This window comes from Desarmillaria tabescens (genome assembly GCF_030435595.1).
Source record: "Desarmillaria tabescens strain CCBAS 213 chromosome Unknown EV420scaffold_37, whole genome shotgun sequence".
Lineage (NCBI taxonomy): Eukaryota > Fungi > Basidiomycota > Agaricomycetes > Agaricales > Physalacriaceae > Desarmillaria > Desarmillaria tabescens.
In genome coordinates this window covers 25,699-42,436 of record NW_026848336.1, presented here as the reverse complement: position 1 = coordinate 42,436, position 16,738 = coordinate 25,699, and the positions used below count along the sequence as shown (strand labels likewise).

General features: G+C 47.1%; 4 protein-coding genes across 4 annotated transcripts; all 4 read right to left on the bottom strand.

Moving 5' to 3' along the window:
- Nucleotides 1-1,835: 1,835 nt before the first annotated feature.
- EV420DRAFT_760800 (uncharacterized protein) lies at nucleotides 1,836-4,635 on the bottom strand. Its single transcript, XM_060483367.1, has 12 exons — nucleotides 4,225-4,635; nucleotides 4,118-4,171; nucleotides 3,625-4,065; nucleotides 3,491-3,579; nucleotides 3,354-3,437; nucleotides 3,254-3,304; nucleotides 3,179-3,199; nucleotides 2,882-3,126; nucleotides 2,640-2,834; nucleotides 2,500-2,591; nucleotides 2,106-2,420; nucleotides 1,836-2,040 (listed from the first exon to the last, which is right to left on the bottom strand). The coding sequence occupies exons 1-11, from the start codon at nucleotides 4,236-4,238 to the stop codon at nucleotides 2,273-2,275; spliced, it is 1,434 nt and encodes a 477-aa protein (XP_060327000.1). The 5' UTR covers nucleotides 4,239-4,635; the 3' UTR covers nucleotides 1,836-2,040; nucleotides 2,106-2,272.
- A 750-nt stretch (nucleotides 4,636-5,385) lies between these two features.
- On the bottom strand, nucleotides 5,386-8,743 carry EV420DRAFT_1563633 (uncharacterized protein). The gene is made up of 11 exons (XM_060473945.1): nucleotides 7,715-8,743; nucleotides 7,605-7,661; nucleotides 7,112-7,552; nucleotides 6,972-7,060; nucleotides 6,841-6,921; nucleotides 6,741-6,791; nucleotides 6,668-6,688; nucleotides 6,402-6,619; nucleotides 6,148-6,348; nucleotides 6,008-6,099; nucleotides 5,386-5,956 (listed from the first exon to the last, which is right to left on the bottom strand). The coding sequence occupies exons 1-11, from the start codon at nucleotides 8,539-8,541 to the stop codon at nucleotides 5,659-5,661; spliced, it is 2,376 nt and encodes a 791-aa protein (XP_060326999.1). The 5' UTR covers nucleotides 8,542-8,743; the 3' UTR covers nucleotides 5,386-5,658.
- Nucleotides 8,744-9,938: 1,195 nt separating this feature from the next.
- Nucleotides 9,939-12,615, bottom strand: EV420DRAFT_1646696 (uncharacterized protein; the record flags this gene model as incomplete). The annotated part of the gene is made up of 12 exons (XM_060477942.1): nucleotides 9,939-10,242; nucleotides 10,301-10,386; nucleotides 10,434-10,469; nucleotides 10,532-10,627; nucleotides 10,675-10,919; nucleotides 10,968-10,988; nucleotides 11,041-11,091; nucleotides 11,141-11,224; nucleotides 11,279-11,367; nucleotides 11,416-11,856; nucleotides 11,907-11,960; nucleotides 12,014-12,615. 12 exons carry the CDS (start codon nucleotides 12,613-12,615, stop codon nucleotides 9,939-9,941), a joined length of 2,109 nt encoding a protein of 702 aa, XP_060326998.1.
- Nucleotides 12,616-12,929: 314 nt separating this feature from the next.
- EV420DRAFT_760556 (uncharacterized protein) lies at nucleotides 12,930-14,609 on the bottom strand. The gene is made up of 3 exons (XM_060483366.1): nucleotides 14,606-14,609; nucleotides 14,398-14,553; nucleotides 12,930-14,341 (listed from the first exon to the last, which is right to left on the bottom strand). Exon 3 carries the CDS (start codon nucleotides 14,257-14,259, stop codon nucleotides 13,063-13,065), a length of 1,197 nt encoding a protein of 398 aa, XP_060326997.1. The 5' UTR covers nucleotides 14,260-14,341; nucleotides 14,398-14,553; nucleotides 14,606-14,609; the 3' UTR covers nucleotides 12,930-13,062.
- Between the last annotated feature and the right edge of the window lie 2,129 nt (nucleotides 14,610-16,738).

The following is a 16,738-nucleotide window of genomic DNA, read 5'->3' as shown; positions in this document are numbered from 1 at the left end:
CTGCGTCCTTTTCAATACCACTGCTCCACCAATTTCAATTCCGTATTCACAGTACTTTTGAGTGTTTTCACTTCTTATTGGATCCGCGCCGATTCTGAATATACCTCTGTCAATGACTCGCTTCCAAGAATGGCCTCTGAAAGCATAGCTACCGTCGGGGATGGCCGTACAAGACCAGCATGGTATTGATATATTGGCGATGTTGGAAGAATAAGAACAGATCCCAGAGAGTAGCATCTAAATTATGGATCTCTACAGCGCCTGGAACAGCCAGGAGGCGGCGATGCTATGAAGTCCAGAAGAGTAAGCTGTGCGGCTGCTACTTAGGTATAGGAAGCCGTCCATTTGAACTTCGCTCATACTCAAAGACCATCTGAAAGCTGTGTGATCGAAGATTCAACTTCGATCGAATCCAATCGGAGTCACCGATCAGTATCGCAGTATCTCGTCTTGATCTCGTCTGTAAAACCGTCGTAGCGGAACCCGGTCGCAAGTCAATCGTCGTGATTCGTGCAAGATAATACTGAGCAGCTATTAGCAATAAGCATCACGAACAATATATACATGCACCCGTGTTCAGTCCTTCGCCTCTCGATTATACTTCAGATGCATTAACAGACGTTTTCTCTGGTTCCATCGAAGGCCTTCGGAGCGGCTAGTTTATGTTACCCAGTCTTTCCGCAATATTATAACACAATGATGCCGATCCCGGCTGGATCGCTTATGTTTCATGTAGGCGCTGGCGATGGAAATATAAAGTACTGCTAGACGCCAGCGTTGAGTTCCAGCTCTTGTCTCTTACCACATCATAGTCCCCACCCAGACCTCTTGCTCAAGCCCAGTTCGAATGAGCCCAGCTGTAAATTCAAGGTATTATTACTTCTATTCATTGGCAGTGGAAACACTTTAACTCACTTCTACTTGTAAGCGCCAGGGAAGCGTCAGAATTCACCGACGATCCCACCGTCGTCGTTCCCACGCAGACACAGTCAGAGAACGTTAATCAACCCTCTGAAAATCTGCCTGGCAAGGAAGCCGTTGAAGAAGGCGGAGGAACTCAAGACCCACCCCTGAAGGATGGAAACTCTGAGTCGGACATGAAGCACGAGGATGATGCTGAATTTGACCCAGATGATTCCTTCGGACCACCTCTGCCACCAAAGTGAGCTTCCGTCTTATTTTCATAATTTATGTCTGCTGATCTCGGAAAGCAGCATGGTGCCAAAGGGCCGGATAGGACCACCAGTAAGTGGTGGTGGAGGTGGAGACAAAAATGATAAAAAGCCTGGCCCTAAGTCTGACACTAAGTCTGACACTAGCCCTAAGCCCAAGCCTAAGCCTGACCCCAAGTCCGACACTAAGCCTGCGCCAGGCCCACGTCGTTGAGCTACTCCCCCATCGGATGTTGGCATAGCAGTCAAAAAAGGTTAGATAACATCTGTTGGACCTAGTGTTTAATTTACAGGAGGATGTTACTCAAGGGCGTTCAAACTGGGTCTTTTTGACTGGTTATCCGGTATTAGGTACAGAGAGAAAATATGCAGTACTGTTATTATTACTGGTTGATATCTGCTACACCGTTCCGTCCGACCGATTCCTTTTAAGTAGTGCTCCACCTCGCTTCACTTCCTTATTCGTAACAACTAATAAACTGTGAAACCAGTGATTCATTAACGAGAATAGCCATGGAATTACGTTAACTCGAGGGACAGCACAAATACCGTAAGGCGCCTTAAAATTGATATATTATTAGCAACGATATAGGAACTTCAAGTGGAATTCGAAGAACGAGAACAAGCTCGATGTCGGAATAGCCTCATCGTCCAGATAGGGTCGCTGCAGTGCCTAAAACAGCCAGAGGCGACAATATAGATCCTAAACTTATAAGCTGTACTTGAGCTGTACGTTTGCTAATAGGTCGTAAGTACAGTCGAACTCGAAGTCAAGGCCGCCGTTGGAAAGCGGTGTGTGATCGAAATTCAATCGAATCTAATCGATCGCCGTTGTCAGCCGATCAGCATGATTTAGACGGCTAGAAAACTATCGATACAGATGATATTAGTTATGCAGCACAGACAATACAATAACAATATATATACGAGTACCTGTCTTTGGTTCGTTATCCCTAAATCATACCTCAGATTTGTCAACAGCCGTCTTCTCCGAGTCCATCGAAGGCCTTCGGAACGGCCAATTTATGTTACTGAGTCTCTCCACGATATTCCAATGTACGGTCGGTGCAGGTAATCGATCCCAAACCTTGCCCAAAAACTCAAACATCAATCCTATACCAACGATGATCCGGCAGCTTGGTTTCCCATGACGTCATGATGCACCAGAGGATGAGAGCACCGATAGCTAACCAGGCGCTACCCACGAGCATTCGGACGGACAAGTTGGAAGCGGTAAGACACATAAGACTGAATGCGACCAGGAATAAGATCATACTAGGTTCGAGTCAGCGCACATTGAAGAAGATTGATTTTAAGAAATACTTACGCCCACATGAGGAGAGCATAAGGCAACCCATACAAGATAGCAAGCGTTTCCAGACCGGTCTTATTGTGCTTTTGTGAGCGAAGAAATCGCCACTAGAACGCATCAGAGAGGTTTTGGGAATGACAGATGTGAGAACTTACTGCATCCCCGGAGGAGTCACGCGCCTTGGAACGATTCTTTCGAATCAGGAGCAAGCCCAGAATGATGCTCCCGATACTTGCGATGATGGAGACATAACTCGATATTTGGGCGGGTGACCGTCCCGCGTTCTCACTGGATTCATCGACACTCTGAATGGCCAGGAAAGCGACGTTAGCGTTGAGTAAAACAGTAGACTGTAGATGCATTAGACAGGTTCTAGGGTCAAATAAATGTCACGCACATAGAGGATGAACTCCTGCCATTCGGTATTGAGCTTCTCGATGAATATAGTCCAGGATACTTTGCTGACGAGTCCGTCGCCCCAGATTTTTTCGAGGGAAGTGAGATGAATGTCGGGTGCAAAAAATAACAATGGCGATAGCAGGGCAACGAGGGGTGTACGTTTGGGTTTTCGTCCGTAAACTGACTTTTCGCGCTCAAGTCGAGCACCAGGCTGTCCATGGAAGTTGTAAAATCGTTGTTGGACTATGAAAATATAAGCCTTGCTTCGACAGTTATTATACTCCCACGGGCCTACCAAAAATGTACATGAAACGACCTGTAGAATAGTCAGTTCACAGAGAACTTGTTACGATGCATCATTGTCGTTCACCTATGCTGCACACTGAACCCGGGTGCCCTCTTTGTCCTTTTTTTACGGATTCTGCGATACACGTGAGTAGGTATTCTAGAGTAAAAACATACATCCTTACTCCTGATAGTATTCGCAAGAGTTAGCATTGGTTCTAGCTCTGTAACACCATATGGAGAGTTTGCCGTTGGTGAAGTCATGGTATCTGTCCAGTCTGGTCAAACATAGCCTATTAAAATTTAGTTGCGCAAAACGAACCTCCAAGACAATATATCAGGATATCCCTGAGTTCGTCAATGATATCTTCAGTCATCTCCAGACACGTGGGGAATAATTGACAATGATACCTAACTAACATGAGCTTCAAATCAACCATCTAAGCAGATACATACCAGTACTGCGCCTCTATTTCGTGACCAATATGAGACTGCTCGGTGACACCGTTGACTTCGTTGCATCTGTCGAGATAGATGGAGTTGAAGTCGTCCAGCCAAAAGATAGACCGATCATCGTGGCTTGCAAAGTAATATGCGCAACAAATATCGCCATTGTCTGGGTCTCGTCTAAGGTCGAACACAAGATCGACATTGGCATGTATGTTGATACCCTTTGCCCTAATGTAGTCCTCCATATCGACCATAAACTTCGTAATGAGTTCCAACTTGTCCGGATCGTAGAGGTTAATATCCGTGAATATCCTAGGTAACAAACATCCGGAGTATATCATGGCATCATGGTAGTTACCTGTGCATGGGGACACCTTCCTCTCGCAAACAAAGTAGCGAGCACCTTCAGGGTGCACATATGTTAACCAACTGTCAGGACAATGGTCGCTATGTTGGTAAATCAGATAAGATGCATGAGAGAGAAGGACGGCTAACATACGGACGAAAAGAAATTGTCAGAGGATCGATCCAGTAGTCTGTCCGACTAGGTGATCTGCGCCACACATGAGCAAAAGTAAGGAGATATACTAGAGGAACCACAGACACGAGTTCTCTTTCATATCTTTGAACTTGTTCCGGCGCCAGGGGCCAAAAGGCAGAATAGGCAGCACTCAACGTAGTGATGTTGCCCAGTATAGCACAATCCAGTGCATCGTACTGTGCAGCAGGCGTTGGCTGAGACTCAGTTACCGGAATTGCAGCACCAGGCTTGGGAGGCGATACTGTTACAAGCAATGAACTTGGTCGAGAGCTCGAGAGCTGAGGGAAAGATGGGGTTATAGGATGGGTATATGCAGCCAAATTGGATATCGAAGGGTTAATAATTTGAGACGACCGTGAAGCATTGGAGCAGGAGTAGGTACGTATAGATCCCTGGTCAGCTGGTGTCTGTGCAATGGACGAAGGTCGGGAACCATGGCGGGGTAGACGTCGAGTCGACAAATTTACGTGGGAGTAGTCTTCCAGATGTATCTGGGAGCGACTTGTCATGGGTGTATTAGGTCGCAGAATGGCAGCGCCTAGAGAGTGAAGTGAAGGGTTTTCGACAGAAATGCCAACCGGAGACTCTGGGCATGGGACGTGGCTACTACACACTACCCTCGAAACTGGTTCGTCGTCGTCCACCGTCATCATAGCGCAATTCTTGAGATCCTTGTAGGTGGATTGAAGCAAGGAGTGGTCGTCAATACCTCGTGGGCCTTTAAATGAGGCACTGTCGTGTCGAATACATAAAAAGCGCCGAAATGAGCGCACCAAGAATGACCAGAACACGAGGATGACCTTCAACGGAGAGCAACCAGCTGCACAAGTACGAAGGCGGTTTCGTAGTGCCTTCAGCAGCAGCCGAAATAGCGGCATGAATCTGCGACCAGTAACAGGGTCGTCGTACAAATGTAAGCTTCAAAGGGCATGGTTCAGGGTTGGAGTGGCTTGCCAGTGCCACGCTCCGATCAAGCGGTCATAAGCAGAAAAAATTCAGTAAGGAAGAAATTTGCTGCCATGGAAGTGCTTACGCCATCCGGCTGGAGATCCGTCTGGGTAGGCAGTCTAAGGACATCAGACATTTCCGACAGGTTGACCGAATCCTGGCGTTAGTATTCTCACCGACGCCCGAACCGCCTGTCTGTCGTGTTCTCAGGGCAAGGCAGGACAGTTTTCTTGGTGGTTTTTTATATATGTACTCCGCATTTGATTTTTTTTTCTGACCTCTGCATTTGATTGATCGCAACAAGTACACTATCTCCTACTAAGACGCAGTGGTAGAACTGCTGCTGAGGTCGCCTTCTTCCCTCTTGTACCTAGTCCTCCCATTCAACAATACAGTTCCTTCGGGTGTGTTGGCGTAGGGTGTCGAGTTTTCTCGGCGAATGACATGCACATAAATTCTCGTAACATAGACAACGATTGATACAGAGGGTAAATCTATCTATACAGCAAGGAAATCGCCATCGTAACATGGTATACACAATCACCTCTCAATCATGCAACCGTCTCCTCCAGATCTACCGCAGAGCCACGGGTTCTCGTCCAATTGAGGCTATTGATTATCTCCACAATATGCACGGACGGCGCACGGGGTAACCTTTCCCGAATCTTGGTTCCAAACGAAGAAAGCAACCTGTACCAATGGTAGTCGCTTTGCTTGCCCTCCCACGGAGACGCGCTGAAACAGATAAGAGCGGTTATCGTTAACCACATGGTACCCATGAGCATTCCTACGGCTACATCGGAAGCCGTGAAGCACATAAGGCTAAACGCCGACAGGAAAGCGATCATACTGAATAAAGGGTTAGAACATGGAGAAAATTGGGTGGAGACAGATACTCACGACCACATGAGTAGAGCATAGGGTATACTGTACATTATAGCCAGTCTCTCCAGATTAGTGTAATGTTGCTTCCGTGAATTAAGGAAGCGCTGCTAGAGCATGTCAGATGGGTTTAAGAAGTGACAAATGTGACAGCTTACTAGGCCCGTTTCGGTGGGTGAATTACTCGGCATCCACCGATTCCTCCGAATCAGAAACAAACCCAAAATGATACTGCCGATGCTTGCGATGATTGAGAGGTAACTTAATACCTGCACCGGGGACGGTCCCCCGTTAGCACTAGAATCATCGACACTCTGAATGGCAAGGAAGGAAACATTGGCGTTGAGCAAAACAGTAGACTGCAGATGTGCAGATGTCAGACGAGCGTGAAGTCCTATAATAGGATTCCCACATTTAGGATCAGGTCTTGCCATTCGGCCTTCAGTTTGTCAACAAAGACAGTCCAGGATGTTTTGGTGAGCATTCCGCCATCCCAGATCTTATGGAGGGAATCGAAATAAATATCAGGTGCAAAAAATAAGACTGGCGATAGTGGTATGCGTTTCGGTTTGATGCCGTCAATAGACTTGTCACAGTCAAATCCGTGGAAGTTGTAAAATCGTCGTTGGACTAGGAATCATAAGTCTTGGCTCCAGAATGATGTTCCTGTGCGCGTACCAAAGATGTGCATGAAACGACCTGTGAATCGGTCAACTCATGGGCCAGTCTACAAAACATAATTACAATTTACTTATACTGGACACTGAGCTTGGACTTTGGAAATCTCCGAAGAGGGAAGTTTCTATGCTTGGGATCAGGAATATGGGACTTGAGAGTTAATAATTTCTGACCCTTGATGCTATTCGTGAGGGAAAGAATTTGCTGTAAATCGCAAACGTCGTAAGGGCAGTTAGCCGTCTTTGAAGTCAAATCTTTCAAACACACCGGTCAATATTACATGCAACACAACTGCAAACTATACCTCCAATGCAGTGAATCAAGATATCTCTCAGTTCGTTGATTGTATTCATGTCCATTTCCCGGCACGTAGGGAAATGTTGGCAATGATGCCTGGCTGCCGTTAGTACGGATAATAATAAATGCCACGACAGAGATACTTACCAGTATTGCGACTCCACCTCACATCCAACTTGTGATGTAAAAGTTATACCTTTGTCGCCATCCCATCTATTAAAATAGGCGGCATTGAAGTCGTCCAGCCAAAAGACAGACCGATCATCATGGCTTGCGAAGTAATACACGCAACAAATATTGCCGTTGTCCGGGTCTCGTCTAAGGTCAAACACAAGATCAACATTGGGATGTATGTTGATGCCCTTTGCCCGAATGTAGTCTTTCATATCAACCATGAACTTCGTAATGAGGTCCAACTTGTCCGGATCGTAGAGGTTAATATCCGTGAATATCTTCGGTAGCAAACATCCAGAAGATATCATGGCATCATGATAGTTACCAGTGCATGGGGACACCTTCCACTCGTGAACAAAGTAGCGGGCACCCTCAGGATGTACATACGTAGCCCACTCATTAGGAACCAGGTCGCTTCACGAGATGCATGATTGACAAGCACGAAAGAAAAAAGACACTAACGCACGGTGGTTTAAATGAGGTTGTCAAAGGACTGATCCGGTAATCTGTTTCTTTCTGTTCCCTACACCATAAGTATAAACAGAAGCATGAAGGTACACTCAAGGGGATACAAACACAATCTCTCTTTCGTATCTTTTGACTCTTTTGACTTGTTCGGGGGCTATTGGCCAGAATAGAGGATACGCAGACATCAATGTAGTGACGTCGCCAGGGATGGTGACATCAGGACCATCGTGCGGTACATCGGAAGGAAGAGGTTGCACTATGACTGTCGATGTTTCGTTATTAAAACTGGGACATGACCGAGTCCCGATCATGGAAGTAGGTCGAAGACGAGAGGGTTGGTGAGAAAATGGGCTCTCGTGTGTATATGTCCCCAAGTTAGACATCGAATGGCGGACATTCTGAGACGACCGTGAAGTATCAGAGTAGGAATATGAATAGGGAGAATTTTGGCCAGTTGGAAGTTGCACGATGGATGAAGGCCGAGAGCCCTGGCGAGGTAGGCGGCGAGTCGACAGATTTACGTGGGCGTAGTCTGCCAAATTGACCTGAGATCGGCTTGCCATAGGTGTAGCGAACGTCGTGACAGTATCCAGTGAAGACCGTGAGCTATTCTCGACAGCAAAGCTGTATATGGAGTCCGAGTCATCAGGCGGAACGACGCTGCGGCACACCACTATCGAATCTGATGTCTCTTCGTCGACGGTGCCATCCACTCTCGTCACCGTGAAATCATTGGACGCATCACGAGGTACGCATGTGTCTCTGTCGTGAATGCGTCGTGCTCGGTCGTGTAGAATACAAGAATACCGCTCAAATTGGCGCCTGAAGAAAGACCAAAGAGCGAGGATGGCCTTCAGCGGTGAAAGGCCACCCATGTGGTACCGAATGAGTCTCTGCGTCGTCCTCAGTAGCCATTGCCATTGTGACGGCGACATAGGTTTTTGTTCGGTGACGAGGGTACCAAGCTAAATACAACTCGCAGGAGAAATGTTCGAAGCGATCATTGAAGTACAGCATTCTGCGAAAAAAGAAGCACAGGGTCGGTGGCTGGGTTGTCAGGTGGGTAAACCACAGTGGCGAGGTCCTGAGATCGAACCTTCGTTTGCGCAACATGCTAAGGATTTTGTTGGATCGGTCCCAATCCCGTAGTGGGGTTTAGTAGGTAGTGGAAAATTCCGAGTCCCACACTGTCCCGGCATGGCGATGCCGAGGTTTGTCCGTAAATGGATTCCCCACTTACCCTTGGTTAATCATCCCTGGAGACCAACAGGCACGTTGGAAGCGACTGTGTCACTGGACCGCCTCTGCTACAGCCTCCACCAATAAAAAAAAAGGAGGCACCGAATTCTGAATTATAACATCGTGTGAAATTCACGGGGGTTCGGGCATAGGCAACTCGGCAATGACCTGTCCCGCCAGCTCCCGTCAGTCCGTTATCGAAAGTCGAAGAGTATTTTTATTGAGGAAATGCAATACGCGTGTAGGGAACTTCCGTGAATTGGTCAGAACTAAGCTGATGTCACACTTCGCCACGTCACTTTCAACTTATCCACTGCTTTGCGATCGTACATTATTTTGTAGGTAGTGATATGACTGAATGTGGTTCTCTAGAGTTCTCTCCGGCTCGACGGTCACGCACAGTCGGAAACATCATGTGTTCTGGTCCCCAATGAGCAAAGGAGTCTAATAAGCGAACGTATCTGAAGCATGCATCCACAAAATGACACAAACAAAGTAAGAGAGAAGGATGGTATTAAAGGATAGCTGGCGACTCTGAGGCAGAGTGTACTGTAGCTGTGCTAGCTCAGCTACTTGTGGCTGAGGTTACTATAAGATTTACTGTACCAAGTTATTTTGACTTCAAGATATCTGACCATACTTTACCCGATCTTCCGGTTAACGTCCTTCAAGTTGTTGCTGATGGAGAATCCCCCTTCACTTATTGTGATCGATCCCTTAGTTCGTTGTGCTGACCTCGTGAAATTCTAGTCAAGCTTGTCGAGGAAATGTTTACGCTACCCTTCAAAAAGTTGTCTATAAATCCATAAGAGACGTACGAGAAAGCTTCACTGATAGGTGGCTTCTAGACTCGTCACTTCATGTCTACTAGAGTGACTGAATCCCGAGGTAATTGCTCTCACCGGCGCCCCAACTGCTCTTAGGCCATCCTCTGCCCGTAGACCTTTCTTGGTAGATGTACACGTGTCACGTCAAGGTACATACACTCTCGCAAGATAGATAACTATTGATACATGAGATAAATCTATACGTACAGCAAAGAGTTCATCATCGCAACATGGTATACACAATCACATACACAATCGCCTCTCAATCATACACCCACAGCCGTCTCCTCTGAATCCACAGAGCCCCTGGTTTTCGTCCAATTGAGGCTGCTGAATTTCTCCACAACATGCACAGACGGCGCCCGGGGTAATCTTTCCCGAACCTTGGTTCCAAACGAAGAAAGTAGCCTGTACCAGTGGTAGTCGCTTCGCTTGCCCTCCCACGATGTCGTGATGCACCAGAAGATAAGAACGGTTACCGCCAACCATGCGCTACCCACGAGCATTCGTACGGCAACGTCAGAAGCCGTGAAGCACATAAGGCTGAACGCCGACAAGAATGTAATCATACTAAATATCGGGTTAGTAAAACACAAGATTAGGCGACGAGACGGATACCCACGCCCACATGAGTAGAGCATACGGTAAACTATACATAATAGCTAGTGTCTCATGACCAGTGTAAGTTCCCCTTTGTGAATGAAGGAATTGCCACTAGAGCGCATCAGGTGGGCTTGAGCAGTCACGGAAGAGACACTCACTGCTTCCGTAGAGGAGTCACTCGCCTTGTTACGGTTCTTCCGAATCAGAAGCAAGCCCAATATGATACTGCCGATGCTTGCGATTATGGAAATGTAACTTGATATCTGCGCCGGGGATCGTCCCGCTTATCACTAGAGTCATCGACACTCTGAATGGCAAGAAAGGCGACGTTGGCGTTGAGCAAAACAGTAGACTGTACATGTGTCAGACGAGCTGGAAAATCTGTCATAGGGTGCTTACATTGATGATCAGGTCATGCCATTCATTATTGAGTTTGTCAATGAAGGCAGCCCATGTTGTTTTACAGACTAGCCCATCACCCCAGATCCTGTTTAGGGAAGCGAGATGAATATCGGGCGCATAAAATAAGAGTGGCGATAGCAAGATGACAAGTGGTGTGCGTTTCGGTTTGATACCGTAAACAGACTTGTCAGACTCAAGCCGGGCAGCAGGCTGTCCGTGGAAGTTGAAAAATCGCTGTTGGACTAGGAATCATAAGCCTTAGCACTAGAATCATGTTCTTGTGCGCATACCAAAGATGTACATGAAACGACCTGTGAATTCGTCAATTCATGGGCCAGTCGACAAAGAATAATTGCAATTTACTTATACTGGACACTGAGCTTGGACTTTGAGAATCTCCGGAAAGGGCAGTTTCTAGACTTGAGATCAGAAATATGGGACTTGAAGTTGTTAATTTTCTTACCCTTGATGCTATTCGTGAGGGAAAGCATTTGTTGTAGATCGGTAACGCCGTAAGGGCAGTTAGCCGTGTCTGAAGACATCAAGTCTTTCAAACACACTGGTCAATACATGCAACTACAACTGCGGTCACAAACCATACCTCCAATGCAATGAATCAAGATATCTCTCAGTTCGTTAATTGTATACACGTCCATTTCCCGGCACGTAGGGAACTGTTGGCAATGATACCTGGCTGTCATCAGTACAGAGATAAAATGCCACGACAGAAATTCTTACCAGTATTGCGACTCAACTTCATACCCAACTTGTGATGTAGCAGTTACACCTTTGACGCCATCCCATCTATTAAAATAGGTGGCATTGAAGTCGTCCAGCCAAAAGATAGACCGATCATCATGGCTTGCGAAGTAATAAGCGCAACAAATATCGCCGTTGTCTGGGTCTCGTCTAAGGTCGAACACAAGATCGACATTGGGATATATATTGATGCCTTTTGCCCGAATGTAGTCCTCCATATCGACCATAAACTTCGTAATGAGTTCCAACTTGTCCGAATCGTAGAGGTTAATATCCGTGAATATCTTCGGTAGCAAACATCCGGAGTATATCATGGCGTCATGATAGTTACCAGTGCATGGGGACACCTTCCTCTCGCGAACAAAGTAGCGGGCACCCTCAGGATGTACATACGTAGCCCACTCATTAGGAACCGGGTCGCTTCACGAAATGCATGATTGACATGCACAAAGAAAAAGACACCAACGTACGGTTCAAATGAAGTTGTCAAAGGACTGATCCAGTAATCTGTGTCTTTCCGTTCCCTATACCATAGGTATGAGCAGAAGCATAAAGGTACACACAAAGGGACACAAACACAAACTCTCTTTCATATCTTTCCACTTGTTCTGGCGCTATTGGCCAGAATACAGGATACGCAGTCATTAATGTAGTGACGTCGCCGGGGATGGCGACATCAGGACCATCGTGTGGTACAACGGGAGGAAGAGGTTGTGCTATGCCTGTCGATGTTTCGCTATTGACACTGGGACATGGCGGTGTCACAATCACGGAAGTGGGTCGAAGACGAGAGGGTTGGTGAGAGAATGGGTTCTCGTGTGTATAATTGCCCAAGTTAGGCATCGAATGGCGGACATTCTGAGACGACCGCGAAGTATCAGAGTAGGAATATGGATGTAGAGAAATTTGGTCAGTTGGAAGTTGCAGAGTGGACGAAGGTCGGGAGCGAGGACGAGGTAGGCGGCGAGTCGACAGATTTACGTGGGCGTAGTCCGCCAAATTAACCTGAGATCGGCTTGTCATAGGTGAAGCCAAAGTCGTGACAGAGTTCAGCGAAGATTGTGAAGCATTCTCAACAGCAAAGCTGTATATGGAATCATCAGGCGGAACGACACTGCGACACACAACCATTGAGACTGGTGCCTCCAACCCGTCGTCAACGTCGTCCACCATCGTCATCGTGAAATCATTGGGCGAATTACGGGGAGGTGTGTATGTGTCTCGGTCGTGAATGTATCGTGAGCCTTTCGCAGTGGTTCTGTCGTATAGAATACAAGAATATCGCTGAAATTGACGCCTGAAGAAAGACCAGAGGGCGAGGATGGTCTTCAACGGCAAGCAGCCACCTACGTGGTCACGAATGAGTCTTTGAAGCGCCCTCAGCATCCACTGTAGCAGTGACATAAGGTTCTGCCCAGCGACAAGGTGAAGGTGCAGAAGCAAGTCAATGCTGTATAGTCATGGTAGACCCTGTACGGCAGCACTGCCACAGAGCGGTGAAACTTTTTGAAGCGATCGTTGAAAAAAAAGCCACCGCGGATCGATAAATGTCTACATGGAATAATCGCACAGCTAATGCTACAAATTTACGAGAAATTTTCTTTGACAGACGGCGAAGTAATTGATTTATGATGTAAGTGCCTCGCCCTGTTCCTGCTTCGCCTTCTTCATCATTTTTTCTGCCAGAGCGACCCAATCCTGAGGTCCATTCTCACCAACACCTCGAACCCAGTCATCAGCCACACCTTCTTTCACAAGGTCAAACCAGACCTTCTTCAGCGTCAACTTGTTGTCGTACATGTCTTTCTCCCACTGCGGAACCACTATTGGGTCTCCTCCGAAGCTCGGAGCTGTATATGCGTACAATTTATCGCGGTAATCGAACTGTTCTGAGCCCTGGAATATGTGCCAGGCCTTCGCAATTGCCAACAGATCTTCGGTACGGAGCTCGGCTCGGATCTGCTCATACCGCGTCACGATATCAGTGGCCTCTTCAGCCAAGTCTAGTTCGAGCGGATGGGCAAATACATGAAGCGCTACCCGTGCTTGGGCTTCAACGATTGGGAACGGGGCTACTTTTAACAAAAGTCCCAAGAAAGCAATCGTGGTTGCAGGAAAGCGGGATTGCAAAGGGAATAGATGCTGTGCCAAGGGGAAAATGTGGTACGTAGAATTGTACAACTCTCGCGGAAGTGGAGGCACTGCTGGCGGGAGTCGGAGTACAAGATCTTCGTCTGAAAAGAACGGAAGAGACATCTCGAACCCCGTAGCGAGGATGCAGTGGTCGATACCAACCTCTTTGGATCCGTCTTCGAAGAGGACGCTTCCGTCAGCTTCGTAACGTACAACATGAGGCCGTACTATCAGATTGCCGTCTTCTTCTCCCGCTCCACCCGTTATGGAGTGTATAAGGATTTTTACATGCCTGCTAAGCTCAGCAGAGATATCGATTCCACTGGGTCCGTTCCCAACAACCAGAATCTTGTCTCCACTGACGTTCTGTGGACGTCGATACCACGATGAATGAGAGGCCCGCTTTTCTTGCAGCCATTTCGAGAGACCGGGAGTGCCAGGATAACGGGGCTTGCTATAATGGCCATTACATACGATGACCCAATTGAAGTCGTGCGTCTCTCCAGTGGATAACATGACCTTCCACTTAGAACTCTCCGAGTCGAACTGCAGTGAAACGACTGTAGTTCGTAGACGGATATGAGTATTAAGACCAAAGTGCTTGGCATATGTTTGGAGATAATCCTCAACTACACGAGCGACAGGATATAGCGGGGTTGAAGGGGGAAATGGGAGACTTGTAAACGACATCGCGGGGTGAGGGAGATTGGTCGTCAAAGAATCATAAATGGCCGAAAGGGGAGGTTGACCGTCCACAGGCTCCGAGGGTTCCCTTTCAGTTCCTATTCGTCACAATGTGGAATCTTGGGGCCATAATGAAGAACTTGCCATATGCCGCCGACTTGATCTCGAGCTTCGAATACTGTGGGCTTGTAGCTCCCGGACTTGTACTGCTCGGTATCTAAGACCGTTTTCAGTGCGGCAAGACCTGAAGGACCTGCACCAATGATGCAGATGGTCTTATCGTCGCGCGCTGAAGTGAACCTAGAAGCTCATTGCCATGAACAGGAGGTGACCGTAAGCATGAAGGACTAACCTGGGAGACCCATAATAATATTTAAATGTCTAATCAGTCGACACGAAAAGAGAAAGGAAGGACTCAAGGCCCTAAAGACCTAGAGGCTCGTCTTATAAGGAGCGGAACGGAAGAATTCAAAAATGACTCTCAACGACCCAAATCGAGGGTGGCCGGTAGTCGGTCCGAAACGCTGCAGCCCTCGGCCGATCGAATCGTGATGTTGCGCCAGTTCGACACAAAATCGCGTCTCACAGGGGATGCAGAATGAGAATTTTCCAGAGTCAAAGGCTGGTTAGTCGAAATGGTCATTACATAAACAAATTCAGCCTCATCTCAGTGGTGAGACTTCACAGAGAGGTCGTAATATATGCTGACGGTTTGAGAATAAAGAGGATCTTGCGGCAGCCTACACCTCAGCTTTGATAAATCAATGAAGCCTCAAATACTGGAAGGAAAATCGTACCTTCCCTGCACCTCCAACTAGTACAGTTTCAGGTGGTTCATTTCTTTAAGATACTACTTTTGAGCGTGAGCAGAGAAATTGCCTACAAATACGAGCAAGGCGACTTTTGCAGTAGGCGTCCAGTGCCCGACAGGTCCGTACACGAGATGGTTGAGTGTAATTATTCAAGATTATTTAAGGCAATTGACAGGAAGCGGCTGTCCGAAAAACTGCGGTTCGGCAGTTTCCGAATGTTCTTCATCTTTGCCGCCGTTGCCAAGCTTCTTCTATATCTCACGCTCTTACAGTCAATGCTCTTTGGTTCTAGCTCTAGCTCGATGTGTACAGCTACTTACCTAATGGACAGTCGCTTGCCTAAGTCTTGGGATAAGTACGAACTGGAGCATGATAGTGACATAAACGTGACTAGAGTTGTACTAAACCACTTCATGCTTTGGAGGCTTTGTATCAGTTTTATCACCCTCAGGGAATTCTTGCCGAATTATACACGGTCTACTGGGATATGCCAATGGAATAATAAGGTCTTGGCCAAATTCACAGCCTCCCGGACTGAGACGGCAAACACGTCTTGGCGTCCATTTATCTACCTTTGTTATTACCGAAGATCCCATCCGGTGCACTGCAACTAGTATAAAAGTATCGCCTCAACGTATGCATGTGATCACTGCGGTTTCGTCATAAAGCCCCTTCTCGGACGGCGGACGCTGGTTTTCTTTCCATCCCTATGACCCACACTCAATGGCTAATTACCCCCCTCCTGCCGGTGCGTCTCTGCTAGAAGATATCTCCCTTTTTCTTTTCTAATACGAGACTATCAGGCCCTCCGCCCAACTTTCAAGGCGGCTATTATCCTCAGGTTTGTGCTTTTACGTCCAAATGGTGTTGTCTACCAGAGGTTAATGCAGAGGATAGCAACCTCCAGTCATATCACGACGATTACACAGACAAGGGGCAGTATTATGGGCCACCTCAGGGATACCAGGGGTATCAGGGGTACCAGCCTCAGCCTCAGTATGCCCCGCAACCCCAGCCACAGACTATCGTAGTGTAGGACATTCTTTATCTACTCGTCCTCCAAGACCTCATTGTCCTCGATAGTTCTCAATAAGAGCGACGGAATGACGATGGTTGTATGGGTGTTTGCTTGGCCTGCTTATCGGGTATGGCATGTTTTTGTTGTTTAGACGGTACGTCTTCGCATATCTAGGTTGAACCTTGCAATAGCTATATTTTGATTTACCACTTATATCCTGCGTAATATATTAAAAAATTGCAAATCTACGTTTTAGTCCTTCACCAGGTAGGAAGCAAAGAGAGCTTTATCTGCTTCTTGCCTAGGCATCGATATATACGGCATATCCGCATTGACGTCAACTATTATCCTCCCTCCTGTCCGTCAATATTCTCTGAAGCCGAAAATGACATTCCCTCCAGTGTACCCGGGACAACGGCTGTCTTAGTCTCTCGACACAGGCCTTCCTGGCAAACACGGACGATAGATGTGATAATTTGGAAGATATTGCGGGTAGCAAATAGTGCACATCAGATTGCCTAGAAGACACGAAATTCCGCGTTTACCATGCGTGGAAGCATGAAAATTCCCTTGGCAGTCCTCAGTAGCATCGATGCAGCACGATAGCTATATGAATACCTGCTTGGATTATCTACCTTGTTTTGTCTCTTGGACG

Bases quoted from the DNA above. Each gene is read 5' to 3' on its own strand.
- EV420DRAFT_760800 (XM_060483367.1), bottom strand. The intron at 4,066-4,117 runs GTATGTTAGCCG...TTACCAACATAG, and splicing joins CTGACAATTTCTTTTCGTCC to CGACCATTGTCCTGACAGTT. The intron at 3,305-3,353 runs GTAAGGATGTAT...CGTGTATCGCAG, and splicing joins TCTTGCGAATACTATCAGGA to AATCCGTAAAAAAAGGACAA.
- EV420DRAFT_1563633 (XM_060473945.1), bottom strand. From the start codon at position 8,541: ATGTCGCCGTCACAATGGCAATGGCTACTGAGGACGACGCAGAGACTC. The intron at 7,662-7,714 runs GTTTGTATCCCC...CTTATGGTGTAG, and splicing joins AGATACGAAAGAGAGATTGT to GGAACAGAAAGAAACAGATT. The intron at 6,620-6,667 runs GTACGCGCACAG...TATGATTCCTAG, and splicing joins TCGTTTCATGCACATCTTTG to TCCAACGACGATTTTACAAC.
- EV420DRAFT_760556 (XM_060483366.1), bottom strand. From the start codon at position 14,259: ATGTCGTTTACAAGTCTCCCATTTCCCCCTTCAACCCCGCTATATCCT.